This window comes from Protopterus annectens, chromosome 12.part0, assembly GCF_019279795.1.
Source record: "Protopterus annectens isolate FY-2018-M chromosome 12.part0, PAN1.0, whole genome shotgun sequence".
Classification (NCBI taxonomy): domain Eukaryota; kingdom Metazoa; phylum Chordata; order Ceratodontiformes; family Protopteridae; genus Protopterus; species Protopterus annectens.
Window position 1 is genome coordinate 347,707,376 of NC_056746.1, and position 23,266 is coordinate 347,730,641.

General features: G+C 40.6%; 1 protein-coding gene across 4 annotated transcripts in view; it reads left to right on the forward strand.

Moving 5' to 3' along the window:
• Positions 1-23,266, forward strand: part of LOC122816558 (katanin interacting protein) — a 3,576,055-nt gene that overhangs the window by 1,705,224 nt on the left and 1,847,565 nt on the right. For all 4 annotated transcript variants that reach the window (XM_044089422.1, XM_044089419.1, XM_044089421.1 and 1 more), the window contains exon 9: positions 17,811-17,957. In XM_044089422.1, the coding sequence (XP_043945357.1) occupies positions 17,811-17,957 (147 nt within the window). The remainder of the gene's footprint in view (positions 1-17,810; positions 17,958-23,266) is intronic.

Below are 23,266 nucleotides of genomic sequence, written 5' to 3' on the forward strand. Positions count from 1 at the left end.
ACAAAGTATGCAGGTTCCTTATGATGCATCCTGATTTTTTCAGAATCCCTCTTGAGACACAGCAACACCGACAATGGAACCACAGATCTCAACACCTCTGAAATTGTTTTAGCTGTTACTGGCATTTACCTTTTATCATGCACATCATTATTTAAGGAAATTCCAACTGCATTTAGTCTAAAGCCTAGCGGCATAAGTAGTTAACTGCAGATGCACCTGGAGGCATCACTCGGACATAAGTTGGCTATAATAAGATGATTAGAGTTACTACATCTTAGGTAGCTGTACACTGACAGGATGCTTTGTTACTCAATCTGTAATAGCCATAGAACTAAACACCAGAGTCAAAATCTAAGGAACATGAATCAGTTCAGAAGCTTACTCACAGAATGAATTTGTTTTTAGCTCTTGTAATATGTGTTGGTTTGATTTATTCTATTTTAATATTGCATATATATTTATCTCTAATTTGGTGAGATAATTATGTCTTTTGGCATAAATGGTGTCTTCCATCTTATTTCTTACTGACTCTGTCATCGAGCTAGGAATTCTTAGCTTGACAGTCTGCCACTGTGAACCTCATAATGGAACTCAGAAATTGTCCATTCTTCACCAGAAGTAATGTATGTTTAAGAATAAGTATGTTGCCATGGCTTTGTTGACCACTGAAGTTAAACACAATGGTCTGTTATGTTCTAGGTTGCCCATTGTGGCAGCTTTGTACATAAGCACTGCAATTACTTGCATCCTATCCCATATATTGACAAATTCCTGAAAATTACTGTTATATAGTTCTTTCAGACGTTAATTCAAAAACTTCGAAGTCAGTTTTAGGATCTGTGCTGAAAATTCCCTCTAGTCCCTTTATGTTATCCTCCTTCAAATTCTAGTTCCCTTCCCATCTCCTGTTACTGCATTTTTCATCTGACCATCCTGATCCTGTTATCATCTTCCTGGATTTGGACTAGGCTGTATGATTCTATAATGAACACAGATGTGAACTTGTCATTTAGAATTTAATTTCTTCCTTGGTCTCCTTTTGGCACTTACAGGTTAACTTATCAGTTTCACACTCTACCTTCTATTCTTTTCATATGTACCTAGAGGAAGCCTCTTGCTTATTAACGTTTATTTTTAATAGGTTCATATGTTCATAGGTAGGTACTAGGCTATCTGCCCGAAGGCATTTATAAGCCTAGCCGGAATGTGTTGGCTTTTGCCACCCCCTTAGATTTGTTCCCTGTGCCTCTGTCCAGCAGAGCCATTGAAGTGATGCCTGGGGTAAACTTTCTGTTTCCCATCCACTCTGTCAAGCTTTCTCTTGAAGAGGGTTAGCGAGGAGCTCTGCCTAATGTAGATTGGAATCTTGTTCCAGAGCATGGGAAGTCTCTGGGACAGGAATCTATCCCTCCAGCACGTCCTATTTATTGTTGTGGTGAGGTTTAGATACCTGGAGCATGTGGCTCGAGGGGATATGGTTTTCTTTAGGTGGAGCATGTCTATCAATTCTGGTTTGGACATGGCCTTGTATGTCAGGCAGAGATCAGCTCTGATAAGGCAGTATGCAAATGAGTACAGCTGGAGTTTCTTCAGCTGAGCTGCAAAGGACATCTGCTTGAGGCCAGTGATCCTCTTGGTGAGGTACTTCTGTGGTCTTTCCAGTTGTTGCAGGTGTCTTGTAAGGTACATACCAAATGGGGCATTGTACTCTATGATGGGTCTGATGACTGATGCATAGAGGGGCCCAAAGACCTCTTTCAGTCTGGATGCAAACCCTTTTGTGATTAGGTGGGCCACATAGAAAGATTTTCTATCCACAAAGGAGAGGTTACTATCTACTTGGATCCCCAGATCCCTTATTACATTTTCTGTATTTAGGGGGCTACCACCTATGTGGTAGTTTGTGGGTACATTGTTTTTTTCCAAAGGGGATGACTATGCACTTTTTGGCATTTAGCTTGTATCCTTATTTTGGCACACTGAATGGAGGCACACCCATAGGATAAGTATATTGCTGGTCGAGCATGGTTTTGTGTGTTCAGGACTATTTCATATATGTAATTGCATCATTTTTATTTGTGAGACCTTGGTATTACAGATAGTCTGTTAGTTGCAGCAGGGCACTGAATTTGATTAGGCCATGCACAGCGATAGCAGCAGGGCACTGAATTTGATTAGGCCATGCACAGGGATAAAGGCAAAAATCATACTAAGCAAAGCCGTTGTATGTATGAAGTATGTACTGTAAACCAAAAATACATTGAGCTTATGTAACTAGCAGGAACCAGTTTCCATAGACACTCTTGCACAGTCACTGAGAAGGCATTCATCGTTGGACATGAGCTTGAGTAGCAAGTGGGTGGTGACATGGCACAGGAATCACAATGTTCAAAATCCTGTGTTGCAGTTATGCCCTCCTAACAGCATTTATAGTCCAAGGCTTTGTACAGTGTGCTCCCTGTCACCTGTGCAGATGATGATAGCTGGTAACCTTGACACACTGCAACTTGTGTGAACATGTACTAATGTCTGATGCACAGTGTGAGACAGTGTAACATTATGCAGCAGCCTTTGTACAGTGTGCCCCCTGTCACCTGTGCAGATGATGATGGCTGGTACCCTTGACACACTGTAACTTGTGTGAGCATGTACTAATGTCTGATGCACAGTGTGAGACAGTGTAACATTATGCAGCAGTCACCAATTTGATGGCAAAGGGGTTTGTGTGATGTGATACATGTATTTTATGTATTTTAGGTATCCTTAAGTAATTTGTAGGGCCTACACACATTTACACAAAGGGGAGAGCACTATGACATGTGCTTTTGGATCTCAGGTGGCAATATTTAGGAGAACTTGGAGTAAGATATGCAATATTGCCAAAAGGGCACACAGCACTGCCTGGTACAGAGACTTGTAATAACATAGACAGGAAAATTATGGAGTCAAAATTGTCATTATGTACTCATGACACTGACAGTAGTATTACTCCGGTGTGCTTACTGCCTGACTTGACAAGTTTAGTTAGTACAACTGCAAATTGGATGCTGCAATCCTTATTTGAGTGAAGGGTGTAAACTCTCTTACGTGGTGTTTTCTGCGAACTGCACGTCTCTTTTGTTGTTTTAAAAAGACCTAAGTCAAATTAGTAATGTGAAAAATATGAATAACTGTGTTTGGCTGAGTAGTGTCTACTGCAGGGTTGCCAGACGTCCCTATTTGGGCGGGACTGTCCCGAGATCAGTAGCCTGATCCCGAGTCCCGCCCTGCCGGTCTAAATCCCGGCCAGCCTCCACTTTGTTTGTTTTTTTTTGATTGACCCATACCTGGCATACGGGCCAATCAAAATTGCTAAACACGCTTCTTGGTCCAGCGATTTTGATTGGCCCATACGGGCCAATCAAAAAGCGCTAAACACGGAGCTTCTCGTGTTTAATGCGGAACTGTAATGCATTAAACACGAGAAGCTCAGTGTTTATTGCAGCCCCCCCCACCACCACATCCCTATCAGGCACCTCTCCCTAGAGGAAGGAATGCGGCAGAAGCGGCCCACTTGTTGCCAGGCACAGAATAAAAGCAAGTTTGCTGCCGGGACATGCTTGCGGATCGACTTCATTCAGTTACACTTCATGAACTGCCAAGTTCTAGTTAAGCTGCTGGGTTCAGGGAACACCAGCAGCTTGGTTTTTCCCGGCGATTAACGCTTTCAGCCTTGGATTCCATCTGAACTCTTGGTGAATTCTGGGGCGCACACCTGCTTCTGACCATGTGGGCACTGTATAGAAGTGGGATTTGGCTTACAGTCAAGGGTTTTAGTTCCCTGTACTTATGTTGTTGTTTTTAATAGTTCCCTGTACTTATATAGTTGTTATATTTCTTAAGAGTCAGAATCGCACACTTTTTATGCGTAATGTTGCTTCGTGCACTTATGCAGTGTCTGCTTTTCCTCCTAATGACTGGGTATTTATATAAAACATAAGCACAAACACATTCATGCACTTAGAGAAAGTACAGTTAACTTTTCTGTCGTTTTTAGACATTGTATTGTAAAGGCATCACATCTCATTGCAGGCAGAGTGAGCTCAGTTCTTTAATGCGGAACATAGTTCCGCATTAAAGGTCTTCAGTTGGCGCTGAAGACCTTTTTTTTTTTTTTTAGTAGAACAGTGTAGATGACTTTGTTCTACTAAGTATTTGTTTTGTTTGTTTAAAAAAGAAACCAAGAAAATATTTCATGTTACCAAAACTTCACATTCTACTAACTTTTAAGGTTATTCATAGGTCCACTATGAATAATCACTTGATATTTAATCAACATGTGATTATTCAAATCCAAAATATCTAAAATTTTGGGAAGTTACTAGTAAAAATAGCAACGTTCCCAAAGCTACAAATCACAATTAACATTTTTTCGGGGAGCTAGCCCCTGCCCCCTACACTCTGAGACTGCACAACCTTGGATAAAAAGAAAGTGAAGCAAATGCTACATTCACTTTCTCACTCTTCTTTGAATCTTGCCGCTATGACAGGATGTCAGCAACCTTTTAGATTTGACATTCTGAGCATTGACTAACTATCAGGTGACAAACTGTAGGACTCCCATTCAGGCAGTTAATTTATTAGAGATTTCATAATTATGCAATGGCTTGTCCTGCCATCAAACGTGAAAGTAAACGATTATCAATGTATTTGTTATCAAGTCCTTGATAAGTGTGCATAAGACACTTGACATTTTGATATCTTCAGATATTCTTCACTGGTATATTGTTTATCTGTATTATTGTATATCTGTTTTACTTATTGTTCTTGCTTACCAAAAGGAAAACTGCCTTATATTAGCAATGTCCATTGTAAAGGGTGCACATCAAGCAATGAGATCATCATTTTTTTTTTTTTTTTTTGGTCTTCAGTTGGTGCTGAAGACCTTTTTGGTCGTGAGAGACCTTCTTTTTTTCTTTTTGTCCCTACCTGGGTTGCTGGAAATCTGGCAACCCTGGTCTACTGCCAATTAACAGCTTGATATATGACCAGTGGAGCAATAAGATTTGAAATATGCACAAAGAAAGGCAGGGAGTGCCTCAAAGTAAATTTACTAATATGAATAAAAGACTAAAGGATTGCTAAATAGTTTCAGCTGAATTAGAGAAGATCATATTAAGCTCCCAAATGCCTCAGTTATATGCATTATGCAAGTGATACATACATGCACAAAATAATTAAACATTAAAAATAACAAAAACATTTCACTGCATGGAGTATAGAAAACCGTCAGTTTTCAGTACATAATTTTACTGTGCCAGCATCATAGACACAGGTTTGCTATCTACTGTTTTACAGTCCTTCAAAATGTGTGAAGATGATGAAAATGTCATGTAAAATACAAAAACACTAGGCTAATGTTCCTCAAAGAGATTGTAAAACAAACATAAGTTAACATAATAATGTCTTGTAGAAATAAGGAGGAAAAAAAAGTGTACACAATGAAATAATCAAAAGTTATCCTCAACTGTTTTACAAAATTTAATTTGAAATTGTTTACATAAATCTTTTTGCTGTTGCCTAACAAATGATTCTGCAGGCAGAGGAGAAGACATTTGAAATGGCACTCCCTTTCTATTCTGAGCTGTCAGTTGCAGTGACAGTTTTCACACCTCTGCAGTAGTGTGGGAGGAGGGGACTGTTAATTCATGCAGGACTGCAAAAGAACACTTAGAACAAAGGCATCCAATTTAGCTACAACTCTGTCTGCTGCTAGATAACTTCAAATTATACTGTAAAGCAAGCTCTGATCTAAACATAAATGAGGGTGTTTAGCAACAGAAAAGAAGCAGGCCTAACACAGAAGGAATACAAACTGACAGTGAGTCACAGATTTCCCATTATATGTCAATGGCATGGGAATTCACAGATGTTCATTGTGTTACCCTGCTGCAGACATCACACTTGGGTTATCCTGCCGTCAGGCGGTCCCGCAGTCGGCCTGAATTCCAAAGTCTTGGTCCAGCGTCGGTTGCTGTCGCTTCTTCCCTGACGTCAATGCACCAGGGGTATATAAGAGGCATCCGATGCCATTTTCTTCAGTCTTTCTTGCCGCGCGGTGCCCGAAGCAGAAGCAGTTCGCAAGTGCCGGTTGGCCGACACCTGAGATTTTCGATTCGAATTTCAATCCGAAGTCTTCAATAAAGCTAAGTACCCCGTTGGGGAACCTTTTCTTGCCTCAGTCCGATGTCAGAAAAAGTTAACAATTGCATTTCTTGTGGGAAGCAAATACCTCATTAGGACTTCCATTCCTATTGTATTCCTTGCCTAGGCCCAGACCACGACGTCACAGGTTGTCGGTTTTGTGCTAGGTTTAATAAACGAACTATCAAACACCGTTTTGACTTCGCACAACATTACTTTGGTAGGAAATTTAATTATATCATGCCGTCTGAGCAGCCGACGACCGGCATGCATAAAAAACACAAGGATAAGGACAGGCAGCCTAGGAACAAGCCAGACTCCGAGGCCTCTGCTGGGCCTGTCGCCGGTTCTCCGGTTTTCAGTGAGGCGCCTACTCAGCCCCTGACGACCGCAGAACTGGAACCCCAGACAGCTGTGGATTCTCAAGCGGAGTCTACTAGGCCGACGCAGCCATCTTCATTAGGCCCTGCCAACACCAGAGCAGAAGTAGACCCCGGTGCAGTGGAAACACCTTCGGTAGCAGAAGGTGTCTTCAGACCCGACTACACTCACCATTAAACCTTATTCTAAGCTTAAAACCAAAGAAGACTGTACATCAGTCTACAGTTCAAGGCCCCATACCTAAGAAACAGATGCTTAAGATGGCTGAAGATTTGATTACCCTAATCAGGGTTTCCCATCCCCCTCCTGATAAAAGACCAAGACAAGAGGAGGATTATGCTTCCACTGACCAGGTTTCAATCTCCTCAGATACTTCTGAGGAACAGGATTACACTTTTCCGCCTTATGAAGACTCTGATGCTGAAGACTGTATTCCCTCAGCATCTCCCCCTGAAGACTACTCCTTTGGGGAAACTTTGCATACCATGAGGGAACATTTCCACTGGGAAGGCCAGGACTACTCTGATTCTAAGAAAAGGCTCTGAGAGTTCCTTTCACTACCCCAGCACAGACCTCTTTCTATCCCTCCAGTTTTAGATATTGTGGATGATGTTTACTTGGAGTCTAGTCTAAATCCAGACTCTCTACCTCCTGCTCCAGCCAAACCAGACAGATACTACAGAGTACCTGACTCACATAAATTCCTTTATAAAAGCCCTGTGGCTGACCCAGAAACAATTTCCCAGGGTCCTAAGGGAGCTAAAGCTTCTATGGCTAAAAATCCTGTGCCCCCTGAAAGGGATTCCAGAGCCCTAGATAGATGGGGAAAGAAAATATACAACTCAGCAACTCTGGCTATGAGAGCATTAAATTGTCAGTTTCACATGCTGAAATATCAGCAATTCCTAATGTCTCAATTAAAACAAAAAATGAGCACACATACTGAACAGTCTGACTTCAAGGAAATGCAGGATCTGTTGCATGCAGCTGAACAGGTGGACAAACATTCTTTACAATGCGGATTTGATTCATTGGAAGCTTCCTGTAGAGCAGCTGTTACTGGCTCTGTCATACGTAGACATGCTTGGTTAAAATAACAAACCCTTCCTGATTATGTTAAAGCAAAATTATTGGATGCACCTTTACAGCAGGATGTATTGTTTGGTGTCAAAGCAGAAGAGGTTTTAAAGAAAATGGAGGATAAGGCAAAGTCTATGCAGACGGTCAAGGATTTTTTGCAGGTACAAGCCCCTCGTTTCAGCAGAAATTGGCCAACAAAAAACTGGTCCTTTCCAGCTTCTGACAGATCACAGAGGGGCAAATACAGACGCCCAAGGGGCAGAGGTCAGTCACAAGGCCCTTACAAACCTCGTCAATGGGGTACTGCTACCCAGAAAGGAGGAGAAGACAGGCCCCAAGCTAGCAGAAGACCAACACAATGACTCAATCCTCAACTTACCAAGCAAATCTCTCATGGCAACTCCCTTGGGAGGAAAAGTAGCATTTTTTGCAGACAACTGGCACATCATCACAAAAGACAAATGGGTCCTAAACATTGTCACTCAAGGATACAGATTCCACTTTCATACCTTACCAAGGATAAAAGGAATGCCAAACCTGCCACCAAATCAATGGGCAGAGGCACAAAAACAAATTACAGCTCTCATGGACATGAGAGCCATTCAACAGGTACCTACACAGGAGCAAGGACAAGGATTTTACTCAAGACTCTTTCTAGTCCCAAGAAAGGACAAAGCATGGAGACCCATTCTGGATCTTTCAATTCTGAACACCTATCTGCAAGTACCAAAATTCAACATGCTAACACTACAGCAGCTTCTTCCCATGCTGGGCAAGAATGCTTGGCTAGTAACGTTGGACCTCAAGGAGGCATACCTGCATGTCCCTATCAGACAAAATTGCAGAAGATACCTCCGCTTCATTGCAGGTTCAACGCATTACCAATTCTCTGAACTTCCCTTTGGCTTATCTACTGCGCCCAGTGTCTTCACAAAATGCCTGGCACCAGTAATTGCATACTGCAGACATAGAGGAATTCAAATATACCCATACCTGGACGACTGCCTTATTCAAGCAGAAAGCAAGGACATTCTTTTAAAGCATCTGGCATTTGTCAAACACCTTCTAAGTTGCCTAGGGTACACAGTAAACGAAAATAAATCAAAACTAGTGCCCTCACAAAACATAATATTCCTGAGTGCCAGCTTGAATACAATGGCCCAGATGGCTTATCTGACGCCAGACGAGCAACAACAGCTGACTCAATATTTCAAAATAATGGCAACAAAGACACAACTCCCTGCAAGAAAAATTCTGCAGGCCTTGGGATTCATGGCATCTTGCATACTACTAATACCATTTGCAAAACTGCATATGAGGAAATTACAGTGGTACCTGAAAAGCGTATGGACTCAGCACAGCCACAGCTTGGAAACAATGATACCACTCATTTCCTGCCTTCAACAGGAGTTTCTATGGTGGGCACAGGCATGTCACCTCAACAAGGGTCAGCCTTTCACCTTACCCACAGCCAGGCAAACTATGACAACAGATGCATCGGACTATACCTGGGGAGCCCACATGGCAAGACAGTGCATTCAGGGCAAATGGACTACAGATCAGAGGCATCTGCATATTAATCAAAAAGAAATGCTAGCAGTACAGAATGCCCTAACAGCTTTCAAGGACCTCTTACACCCAGGGCAACTAATAATAAAGACGGACAATACCACAGTAATGTGGTGCATAAAGAAGCAAGGGGGCACACATTCCTACCCTCTATGCAGGCAAGCAATGACCTTGTGGAACACCCCACTGTCTTACCAGGTTCAATTACAAGCACAATTCCTGCCAGGAAAGAAAAACACATTGTCAGACGACCTAAGCAGAAACATCATGGATCCACACGAGTGGAGACTAGATCCACAAGTATTTGCAATGATAGCTCAGATATGGGGACGCCCAGACATAGATCTGTTTGCAAGGCCCCAAAGCTACCAACCTCAAAAATTTTGCACAAGGACATTCCATCCACAAGCTTGGAGAGTGGACGCCCTCTCATTCAGTTGAAAAATATTAACAGTGTATGCCTTTCCTCCACTGCCTCTTCTAGCAAAGGTACTGCTGAAAGTCAGATTAGAGAGGCCTCAAATGATGCTCATTGCACCAGACTGGCCACACCAGCATTGTTGTCCAATTCTAAGGAACATGGCCCACGGCCCACCATGGATTTTACCACAGATTCCTCACCTGCTCACCCAACGAGACAATCAGATTCTACACAGCCAGCTCAAGACTTTAAACCTGGCTGCAAGGCAAATTACCTAAACAACCAGCCAACACCTCTATCCAAAGCTGTTATGGATGTCATTCTGAAGGCCAGGAGGCCCAGCACCAGGAAAACCTATTCAGACAAATGGAAAAGATTTTGTGCCTGGAACCAGGCTAAAGCCCAAAATCCACTGGATTCAAACATTCCTCAGATTCTACAATATTTAACTGAGATGTTGCACAAAGGACTTTCCTTTTCATCTATTAAGATCCATGCCTCAGCAATTTCAGCTCATTACAACACGGATCCTCCTTTATTCTCACATCCACCCCTAAGACAGTACCTCAGAGGGGCTAAGAACATAAGACCACCAAGGAGAGCACCAACACCTACTTGGGATCTCAACTTTGTTCTGGAAAAGCTTACACTGCCGCCCTTTGAACCATCTTTTTCAGCTGATTTAAAATTTCTTACATGGAAAACTAGCCTGCTACTAGCAATAACCTCAGCTAGAAGAGTCTCAGAGCTACAGGCACTAATGGCAGTGGAGCCTTTCCTCATTTTTCATCAAGACAGAGTCTCTCTACGAACTAACCCTTCCTTTATGCCAAAGGTGGTATCCAGTGTGGCCCTTAACCAAACCATTCATTTGCCCACCTTTTTCCCAAATCCCCAGAACAAAGGAGAAAGACTCCTGCACTCTTTGGACATTCACAGGCAATTACGTTACTACTTGGATAAAACTAAGGCTTTCAGAAAAACTGACCAGCTCTTTGTAGCCTATGCTACAGGATCACAAGGAAAAGCTATCTGAAAACAGACCCTTTCTAAATGGATAGGGCATTGCATACGTTTCTGCTACACGCATCATGGGAAACTGGTACCTGCTAACATTAGGTCCCACTCCACCAGGGCTACAGCGACATCAGCAGCCTTTCTCAGGGGAGTGCCAACCAAGGATATTCTGGAAGCTGCAACTTGGAGTTCAGTACACACCTTTACCAAACACTATCACTTACCTCTATATTCTAAGACTAGAGATGATTTTGCCACTGCAGTTTTGCAGGGCCTACTAGCTTCTTCTAACCCTGTTTAACTCCACCTCCCATCCTTAGCTTTGGGATTCAACCCAAGTGTGATGACTGCAGCAGGGTAACACGATGAACATAGTACAGTTTTGTACCTACCATAAATGTAGATGTTCGAGTGTTCACCCTGCTGCAGTCCAGGTTACCCTCCCTCCATCCCCTCTGTACTAGCTGAACTTATCTATACCACTCTATCCTATACAACGTCTGTGGTGTATTTGCTTGTGCCTAATGGTATTGTTTTATTTTTTATCTAGCTATATATATATATATATATATATATATATATATATATATATATATATATATATATATATATTTTGCCTACCTGTTGGGGGCACCTGACATCTGGGGCAAGAAAAACTGAAGAAAATGGCGTCGGTTGCCTCTTAGATACCCCTGGCGCACTGACGTCAGGGAAGAATCGACAACAACCGACACTGGACCAAGACTTTGGAATTCAAGCTGATTGCGTGACCGCCTGACGGTGGGATAACCCAAGTGTGATGACTGCAGCAGGGTGAACACTCGAACATCTACATTTATGGTAGGTACAAAACTGTACTTTACTTCCTTATGTCTGGCATGAGTCACAGAAAGGAGACTTGAAATGCTTTATGGGAAAGAGAAAGGTTTGAAGGAGAAGTAGATCACGTTGATATAGCAAGCCCCATCAGTAGCCATGTTGTGGTAAACAGGCTAAAATTACAAATAAATCACTTAGAGTCAATTTTAGGTGTTAAAGTAGGTCTGGAAACAAAGATAGACCGAAAAAAAAACATTTTTTTTTTAGTTCTAGCCCGGAGTTTTCCTTTAAGTTTACATTTGTTGTGGTAGCATTTCACTTGGACACTATTTTACTGTGCTTTTACATTAGAAGGACTGGGATTATTCATCTAGTGGCAGTAAGTATTTGTCTGGTCTGTCTGAGTTGAGAAGCAAACAGAAGAGCTCTAAGTGTAATCATTTTATTGGCCAGAGGGCTCAGTAGTCTATTTTCTGTATTTCCAATGCTTGTATAAATTCGGCACATTTGCGTATAGCTGGTGTCTATGCCAGTGTCCTGTACAAACAAAAACATTTAGAAGCACATTTTCCCTTTAGAACTGCCCATAAAGAGGTGCCCTGCAAAACAGTAAATATAGAGCAAGTACCTTGCACACTGACAAGCTTAGAGCTGCTAGTTGCACAATGAGTGGCAATACTGTTAAATTGTGTATTTTGTATCCTAGTCTGCCTCCACCCCCCCCCAAAAAAAAGCACCCTTAATAGCCTTCTGTTAACTCCTGTATGCCGTACCCTTGTAGCTCACCAATCAAGGGACCTAACAACATGGATATGCAATTTCCTAATTTCTCTGCAGCAAACCTGGAGGATATGGGTATTTTGAGACAATGTACCAGTTGTTTCATGTTTACTGACAACCACTTAATCTTTAAAGTAATGGATACTGTATGCGAGAGGTATACATACACTGTATCACTAAAGGCTAAACTCTTGCATAAAAGCACCCATCAGGTTATCTAGACCATGCACACAACACTCATCACACATAGCATACAACACACACATAGATCAGCATATGCTGAGGCACTTAAATGCAATCTTTCTAAACAAAAAAATCCTCCTAGAATGCCCATTAAAGCTATCCTCAGCAAGCAAAAAGCACTCAACAAAAGCAACATCTGACATACATACAGTCTCTATCAGTGGATCTCCAAATACAAAGCCCATAGGGCAAGCAAGCCTACTCTAACCAGGCTGAACAAAGAGAAGTTAATGGTTAGTTGCCTTTCTTGAGCTAGGATCTGCCAAATTACATACATGCTCAAGTCACTGCACCACAGGTACCAGTATGGTTCCATAATAGTCCATGCAGTTATAAATGACCTGAGACATACCTCCCTAGGCTGTATGAGGAGAGACATTATAGATGTCTCTGAGTATATGTCTCAGGCTGGTATGAGCATAGCGTTGAGCAGCATATTACCCTCTCCAAGAATGATGCCACAATACAAACATAAGATGATTGATTTAACAATTGGCTGAGATGCTGGTGCCATTCTAAGGGGATTCAATATCTGTCAGCATGGGAAGACATGATTAACAAACCATGTTGCTTTCCGGGGATGTTCTGCACCTCTCCCCTATTGGCTTTTGAATACTAAACCTTTATCCTTTCCCATAGAGCTTTTTTTAGGCAATGCCAAACTGACAATCCTACTGATATAGCAAAATCAACTCATCTAAACCTCAAGGTGTTACTGCTGAATACCAGGAGCCTAAACAAAAAGTTAAAATCCTTCCAAGCCTTCCTAACCCTAGAGAATATTAACATCTTTGCAGTTAGCGAGGTATGGTTTAAAGCTGCAGAGAGTACCCCAGCAGTGCAAGGTTTCAGTACCTACTACACTTTTAGACCAGTAGTTGCACAGACAGGGACTAAAGGTGGATGCATCTTGATATACATCAATAACAAGCATACCTCTATTGTGGTTAAACAGGATGATGCGTTGCTGTTTCTTTTCTTGCAGGTCACCATAGATAAATCCTGTACCATATCTTAGAAAGCTATATGTCACCCTGAATATCATATGAAACTCATAGAGCATACTTAAACCTATTGGAGACACTCACCATCCAGTCTAACACCTTACTTATGGGGAACTTTAATTATCTTTTATGTAGGTTATTAATCCTACACAGCCCTAAATCTGCAGACACCAATATTCCTGGACTTCATAAATACAAACACTGTTAACCAGTTAATGTGTGCGCAGACTGGAGGTTCTAACATACTGGACCTCATACTACAAATATGGAAGAATGCTGCACCCCCCCTCCCCCATGTCACATCCTCCCTGGTAAGGTCTGACCATAAAGCTGTCTCCTACGAAATCAAAATGAACTCAGTAACCCAGTAAACCCAGTAACAGTTAGGAACTATTTCAAGGCAAATTATCTTTTATTAAACAATAGTTTGTCAAAATTCAGTGCCTATCCAAATCCAGAAAACACAGCAGCCTGTGCATAATTGTTCACAGAAACTCTGTACAACCATATCAATGGCTTCATAGAGGCTGCTGTACATACCAGAAGTAAACCCAAAACTAACTCCAAAAATAAACCACCCTGCTGGCATCCCAGATTAAACAGGTATACAACAAAAGGAAAAAATGATGGCTAAGATCAGGGCGTGTAACTCCTATAAAGATAAAAACTCTCTCATCAAAATAAACAAGCAGCTTAGGTGACTAAGTCCAATAAATCCAATTTTGCATCAAGATAGCCTTATAGGCAAAAGACAACCATAAGGCCTTCTTTAGTTATGTCAGAAACCTCAAAGGCAGCACACAGCAGTGTGCTGAACTAGAGATTAATGGTGCCACGTTCACTGAGCCTGGCGATGTAGTGAATATGACGGCTGACAAATTCATTTCCAAATTTAGCACCCAACTCACTCCTAGCCATCTCCCGAAAAATACCTTCAAACATGACCCCTCTAGCTGTAAATGCACATTATGTCCTGGCTGTTTTTGCTAAGGCCAAAAACACAGCCTTGGTTGACCCTGATAATATCCCAGGATGCCTCCTGAATAGTCTAAAGCATGACCTGTCAGAGCCACTGGAATTTCTATTTAAGTATAGTCTTAAAAGAGGCTTCACACCACAAGAATGGAGAGCTGCAACAGTCATCCCTCTTCATAAGGGTGGACCATCAACAGGTCCTGGAAACTAAAGACTCATTAGTCTGACAAGTCTTGTATGCAAAGCCATGGAAAAATTATCATGGAAATATTCAACAAAGACAGAGGAGACCTTCAGATACTGGATCCATACCAGTTTGGCTTTGTCAAAGGAAGGTCATGCCTACTGAACCTGGTGGACTTCTTTGAGAAGGTCACTAAGGCAATGGATGAGGGTAAAACAGTGCATGCTGCCTACCTTGAGCTGGCTAAGGTATTTGATACTATACCCTACTCTAGTATCATTAACAAACTTACAGAATTAGGCATAAACTCCTATATAGTACACTGGTTAGCCAGCTGGCTCACAAATATGACCCAGAAAGATAGAATTGGTGAGACCACCTCCTCAAAGATGCCAGTCACCAGTGGATTCCCTTAAGGGTCTGTGCTGGGCCTAAATTGGTGAGACTACCTCCTCAAAGATCCCACTCACCATTGGATTCTCTCAAGGCTGTGTGCTGGGCCTGCTCCTGTTTAGCCTTGACTTCTGAGAAGTAGATAACCAATGTCAAAAGCCTCTGACTTGACCAAGTTTGCAGATGATCGCAAACTAAGAGTGGTCATAGTATCCCCCCAAGCCACCAACATCTTACAAGAGGGTTTAACCCAGACAAATGACTGGTGCCAATGTTGGCTTAAATTTCAGAGTAAAGAAATGCATTATAGTACCTTTTGGGAAGGTGGCCACCCCAGGAAACTACGTCATCAATAAAAACTCCTCTAAGAGTTGACTCATTTGTCAGCAACCTGGGAACATATGTAGACAGTAACTTGGCCTTCGACCAGTATGTATCCAAGGTAGTAAGAAAACCCTTCTATGTTGCTCAACTTATAAGTAAGTGCATCGCATCTAGGTCCAAGGAAGTCATTGTACAACTATACCCAGCTCTCATCAGACCCATCATTGAGTCTAATGCCGCCTTCAGTATGTTCCTGACCAGACACATGCAACAACTGGAACATCTGCAAAGGTTCCTTACAAAAAGAATACAGGGTATAAACACAGTGTCCTATGCAGATTGCCTCAAAGCCCTGTCTCTATACTCGGTCTCCTATAAACTACTGAGATGTGATCTATACCTGGCATAAAAGGCATCCCTGGACCCAACTTTGATGAACCTTTAGCACATCCTCAAAACAAACATCATCAGAACTACTAGATCTAAAGACCTAAATTTTGCTTGCAACATAAATAGGACATGTTGAAGAGACATATGTGCATCTCAGAGAATTTCCTTTCTCTGTAACAGGCTCCCCATCAAAGTGAAACAAAGTCCTTCCCTAATCTTATTTAAGTGTAACTTGGACCATTGGTTGGGAAATCGAAAGTTCGCCCGTGGTCTGGCACCCAAGTCTCTGACAGACAGAGGCAGTCAGTAAATCATGTCATAACCAACAGTCACCCTTATACGTATAAAGGTGTAAAACATATAACTTGTGGGACACATTTGTGTTGCATGGCTAGGCTTATAAAGGCCCTAGTCATCATTAGCCTAGTATACACATATGAGAGGCTGTGCCTTCTTTGATGGTGCTCGTGTCTCCTGAAATACAATATGAAAGACTAATCTTCCCCTGTTTGGCAAACAGGATTACAGTGCCTGCTTGTAAGAAAGTCATATATATATATATATGATTAATGTGACCAGGCCCCCCTTTCTTCTTCTTCCTGATGAAGAACGACTATTTATATGCAGGGAAGATACCCACTTGGAGCTACACTAGGTGACTCCTGTTTTTGGAACAATACATGCGTCCAGAGAAATAGGTTACAGTGGAAACAAGTCACAGTGCTGATTTTTACAGAGCTCATGGACATGCACTTGAATGAAGAAAAATGTAAGTAAAGTTTGAGACCTCTGAACCTTTTGTATAGGCTTTTTGTGCCCATGGAATAAAAATTGAACTGCAGACTATACAAAACATTTAATAAAAATAAGTATCTCAGAACTTCTTTGATCATAGATAAACTGTGCCTGTGGTGTGAAGAATACAGCAGTGTGGAGTAGGACCATGGGATAACAATTTTCACTGTACTGTTAATTACAGAAATTATGTTAAATGCAGTCCAAGTGGTTAGAATATCCTAACCTGGATGCTGTGGGGTATTCAAAGTGAGAGGAAGATATCCCTTGTCTCAGAGTGTGGTTCTGTTGGTGTTCCAGTCCAGGGTCTTCACTATCAATTCCCTTTGTCTGGAAAATGTTTTCATATTGCAGCCAAGAATAGATATTGATGTAAATCTGGCAACTGTATAATTTATTACAATTTTAAATGCTGTGTTTTATTTATTTATTTTTCAGTGTTGGAGGTTTTGCTTACTTAGTAGCTTTGGTTGGGGCGGGGTTCAAATTGAGTGGCAGGGGACTGACAGAGTCCAGGCTAGCCTAATGCATAACATCACAGCATGCACCAGCAACCTCCCCCCAAAAGAACTCACAGAAAATTAAAATATGCTAAACTGGGGACTTCAAAAGAGGTATTTCCTGTAGTTAAAACACTGTTGAAAACCTCTTGAAAGATCGGCTGATACATGAGTTCATAACGACTGAATCTGCTTCTGTTTCACTAACTAGACAAAAATGGGTAAATTGGGTTTATTAAGCTGGCTGCCATATTCTGCTTTTCTACAGGTATATGGATCACAAATATTGTGCTCAAACCTCTCAACCTTTGAACTTTAAATAAACATGACAACTGTTTTTCAAAAATTATAGCAGACAGCCCAAAAGAGGAGCACATTCTTTATTTTTTTAATTTAATGACTTTACCCTAGACCCATATAGTCAGTGGCAAGGAAGCTTTTGTCATTTATCTATGTACCCTTGAGCACATTTATCTTCATGGGAAAAATCAGAAGAAATTTAGTAAATATAAGAAAGGCAAAGTAAAATCTGATCCCAAAAATCGTACTGCTGTGCCTAAATCATAGTAGCTGAGAGGGTTATGAGTATATCCACTGCAATCTGTTTTTGTTTTTAGAAATGATACTTGTCTTGACAGTAACATAACTAACTTCCAGATAAAATAGTTGGCTTCAAATTAAAATGTTTAGGAAGACTACAACTGCGATATTTGAGAGATCTTGGTTAATATTGATTATATTCTGTCTTACAGCTAAGAAATCAGAGCGGTGTTTGTCAGCTAAAAGGAAAGAAGATGCTGAAACCTACATCCCCACAAAACCTTTGATGGTAAAAAGTAAACAATTAGAAAGATGCAGTTCTTTAAACAAAGAGGAACAAGATGAAGTAATGCTTTCAAGTAAGTGTTTTGGACAAATAAATTCAAGCACTGATTTTTTTTTTAAATTTCTGATCTCTGTTCTTTTGACAGTAGCATTTGTTTCATGCGTTTCTTAATAACATTTCATTTGATGTCATTTTCATTCATTCCTCAACTGTTCAGTTCAGATTCAATCCTTGGATCTGACTTAACCGCTTCTTCCAGCTCATGAAACACTGAAACTCTCAAGCTCCTTCCTGTACCCATAATGCCCTAGTGACCTAACACATTTCTGATCTCGTTTGTCACCATAGCATTCTGAGAACTCTCAAGTGAGCTATTATAGTATTTTTGCATGAGTTAAATTTCGCTTATTACAATTCAGTATTTTCTATATATCTTTTTGCTCTTTCCTCCCTTTTATAAATTTTAGAAAGTTATTTCTAAATTATTTTTTCTATTCTTATTAGTTTATTCTTTTGAGTATTCTCTAACACTATTGTTGGTAATACTGTCCCTTAAAGTGCTTTGTTAGTACTCTCTTTGAATAACTATCGTTGATAATTTCTCCCTTTTCTTGCCCTAAAGAAAAAAAAATTCTTCTAACTTGCTCTATTTGTTTTCCCTGTTATGTTTGATAAACCTTCAGGTTTTAAAAAAATTTATAGCCTGAGGCCACAAAATTCTCAAATCAGAAGCACATTCAAAGTGCATATATTGTTTAGGGCCTACTCACCTTGATGCCAACTGTGATATCTGTACGAGGTTTAATACCTGTGCCTTGATTGATAGAAAGAATAAGTTAATTCTTAGGAGCTTGTTCCCCTCTAAACCTGCTTCTACAGCTTCTGGGGCTCAAATCCTCAAAAGAACAAACAAAAGAGGAGATTCTCAGGTTAGGGAGTCTCGTAAAAGATCTTGGCAGCCGGCAATGTCTACTGCTTTGCCTCCATCATCAGTACCTCCTTTTAAGTATGCTAAAAAGTCAGATCTGACAGCTTTGGGTCCGAACTCTAGAGCAGAAGAATCTCCGCAGATCCACTCACCTCAGACATTGTCGTTTTCGATCACCTCTTGGCTCCCATCACTTTTTTTGGCACAATTACCCCACACCATTCAAGACCTTCATCCATGGCCTCATCCATTCAGTCTTTCAAGAGCCATACAGAAGCTGGTGTGGACAGGATGATGAGTGTAGAATAACAGGTGTGCTGTACCTTTAAGAAGCATTTCCAAGATTTGTGTGTGCATATAAATACCAAGCACCTTTTGGCTTCAGTGGCATTTTGAAGGCGCAGCCAGAGTGTTAACATCTGTGTGCACAATAGCTACTTTGTTTATAAGTTAAAGTTACTTAACCTCATTTATGATGTGTTTGTAAAGCTGCTTGAACAAGAACCCACGATGCTGGCCAGTTTTATCCTGACCTGGCAAGCAACATGGTGTCAGAATCAGGATGGCAAAGCCTACTCTTTAAAGCCACAAAGTGCAGAGGTAATGTCGAAAGCAAGCTAAAAGAACCTAGAGCAAAAAAGGTCCAGAAACAAGTCAAAGGTAAAGAGAACACACACAAATGATTTATTAGAAAGGTAAAATAGAGCATTACAAGGGCACAAAATGCATTGTTAAGCAAACGAATAGCACAGAAACGTTTATTAAGCACACGAGAAGCACAAAAGAGCTCATTAATCAAACAAAATGTTTGAAACTGAGTTAATTGATAAAACGAGCATCAGGAAAGTACATAAAGGGTTCGGAATTACTTCAGAATTGTAAAACAAGCGTATTTAAAGTGAAACAAGCATGTTTAGAATTAAGACGAGCACAAGAAAATATTATGGGCATGAAAAGAGATTAAATGAGCAAAATGAATATAACAAAAGGACATAAAGGGCACATTGAGATTCCACAAGCAAAACAACTGTAATAGAAAGGGCAGAAAAGGGCACATTGAGTATAAGTAAAGCAAAGGCGACTGCATGTATTTTGGCAAATTACTGTGTTTTGCACAAATTGCTACTTTGCATTGATTGAAGACTTAAATAGCATAACTAGAGTAGTTCAAGTATTTCAAAGTGTGTAAAAGTGTTTACAGGGCGTACTTATTGCTGTGCATTTATCCCAAAGAGTTTGTTGTGTGCAAAGTGCAACTATTTCCTAAAGTGCAGTCAAGTGCAGCCATTTCAAAAGTTTCTTGTGCCTGGGCGTGTCTGTTTACAGAGTACCACCATTACAGATGGTCTCTTGCACTAATACATAGTTGTTTGGCAAAATGTAGCCATATTGGGTAAATTACAGTGTGCTGTGTACTGTTTATTCACAAAGTGCAGTTATTTTGAGGTGTTTCTCACTCTGAGCTTCCTCTACCCAAAACATTCACAAAGTGCAATTACTTCAAAACAGTTTATTCAGAGTGCCATTATTTTGAGATAGCTTAAGTGCAATTACTTTGAGACAGTTCATTTGTAAAATGCTGTTACTTCAAGATAGTGTATTCGCAAAGTGTAGTTACTTTGAAATGTTTCTTGCCCTCAGTTTCTACTGCCCAGTTTATTCGCATTGTACAGTTCTTTGAAATGTTTCTTAAAAATTATGATAAATGACTTTGGAAGTAAAATGATGATTAATGGCCTTAGCATTAAAGCAACTACAAGATAAAGGCTCATACAGTAAAATAATGATGATAAATGACTTTAGCATTAAAGCCATTACAAGATAAACGGCTTGTATAGCAAAGTAATTTCAAGGCAAGTGTTTTTTTTTTTTTTTTTACAGTAAAGCAATTTCAAAGTGTTACAGTGCCAGGGAAACTTGTTTTGTAAAATTCAGTTATACAGAGGCACGTTATATTGTTAACACGTACTGGCAAAAATTTCAAGCACATGTATACATGTATGTACAAGTGTGTGTGTCCGTGCATATTTGCAAGAGTTTTCACTGAGATATGTCGATATGGCAGATGGATTTCGCAAGCCACAACCACTTGTGTTTGATCAGAATATTGCTGAGAACTGGAGAATATTTGAGCAAAAATACAATATATTTATACAAGCAACTTATTCTGATAAAGATGCACATGCATTCATTTTGCTGAACCTAGCAGAGTCAGAAACCATTGAAAGGGAGCATTCATTTGTCTTTGTACCAGCAGTGTATGAAGATGAAGGAGAAACTCATTGTGTTGTTGTGCAGGCTGAGTCAAGGGAAGATCCCGAGTGCTTGAAGCGCAAATTCAAAGAAATGTGTAACCCCCAGACTAATGTTACACTAGAGAGGCATTTGTTTTACACAAGAGATCAAAAGCAAGGGGAGACTTTTGCAGCGTATATTACTGACTTGGGAAACAAAGTTAAAACATATAGGCTTGGTGATTTAAAGAATGAGTTAATAAAGGACAGATTTGTGTGTGGTTTTAATAATGCTGCTGTGAGAAAGATTTTGCTTTGTGAAAGTGATTTAACACTGAGTAAAACCATTGAGATTTGTCAGATTCAGGAAGTTACAGAAAGACACACAAATATGCTTGCTAGTGATAAGAGCATGATTTCAGTAGACTCCTGAGCTAATGTAGACAGCATGCTACATGTGACAGGCAAAAGTAGGCCTAAGCATGTGGCAGCAGCAGCCCCTGCAGGACGTCTACGTAAAATCTATAGTCGTCTAGCACATTCCAAGCCCAGTTCAGTTAAAGGAGCATGCTTGGTGCCATTCCAAGGGTACCTAGTGCAAAACAAACGTTGCTCAGTACAGCATAAGAGTGAATCAGAAAACCCCAAATCAAGTTTTATTATTAACTGTCACAACTGTGGTGCCAACCATGAATCCAGAAGAGAAAAGTGCATAGCATTTGGCCAGCAATGTCACAAGTGTAAGAAATAACCATTTTCAAAGATTTTGTAAATTGAGTAAGCCTCACACAGTTACAAAGAAGGGTCACTTCAAAAAGCAAGTTAATCAAATAGACCTGCAACAATCTGCTTTCTGTGTAGATGGTGTGTCAGTAATTGGTGAAAAGATTGATGCAGTAGATTTATTGGCAAGAAATGAAGTGTTTTGTACTGCCCAGATCAATGGTAAAGCCACCGAGCTTAAAGTAGACACTAGTTAAAAGTGTAATGTCATGTCTGCAGATACTTTTGCAAGCGTCAGTGCTGGTGAACAACTAAATGTGACTAGTTGTGCAAAACTTCTTGCTTATGGAGGTGAAGAAATTCAAACTGAAGGGTCAGTAGTGCTTTCATGTCATGTGGCCCAGAACTGTTATAGCCTATTGTTCTGTGTGGTTCAAAGACCTATGCAGTCATTATTGGGTCTCCGAGACAGTTTGAAAATGAATCTGCTTTCTTTTACCAAAGAAGTTCATCAGATAAGCACCTGTCCTAGTTCAAGCTTCACTAACACTATTTTTTCAGAATATGCTGGTGTTTCTGATGACAAGCTGGGCAAACTTCCAGTTGTGTATTTCATGAAATTAGACCCAGAAGTCAGTCCAGTGGTCAGACCAGCAAGAAGAGATCCAGTAGCTATGCAGCATAAAGTCAAAGCTCAGTTGGACAAAATGGTGTAACAAGGTGTAATTTGTCTAGTTATAGAACCTACTGAATGGGTGTCCTCCATGGTACCAGCTCATAAGAAAGGCCCAGATGAAATCAAAATATGTAATGACCCAAGAGATTTGAACAATGCATTAAAGAGACCACACCATCCCATGAGTACAGTTGAAGAGGTTGCAGCCCTGATACTGAATGCCATTGTTTTTTCTGTCTTAGATGCAAAGAGTTTTGGCAAGTGATGCTTGATCGCATATCTTCATTACTGACTACATTCAGTACCCCATTTGGGAGATATAGATTCCTTAGGATGCCATTTGGAATAAATTCTGCAAGTGAAGTCTTTCAGTGTGCAATGGAGCAATTTTTTTCAGGTTATCCTTGTGCCGTAATAGTAGATGATATATTGGTCGGCGGCAGTGGTGAGGCAGAGCATGACAGAAATTGTGAGAGAGTTCTAGTCAGAGCACGTGACGTGAACTTAAAGCTCAGTCCTCTGAAGTGCAAATTCAGGCTGCCAGAAGTTAAATATGTAGGTCATTTGTTTACAAGTATTGGTTTGAGACCAGATCTGTCCAAGCAAGCAGCCATTCTTGAAATGCCAGCACCAGATAATGTGCAAGCTCTACAGCATGTTCTTGGTATGGTCAATTACTTATGCAAGTTTATACCAGACTTCAGTGAGTTGACAGTGCCTTTGAGACAGCTCACGTTACTTGGTTATGGGAGAGCATTTGAAGTTCTTAAGCAGAAAATTGCTACCTCACCAACATTAAGATATTGTACTATGATGTCAAA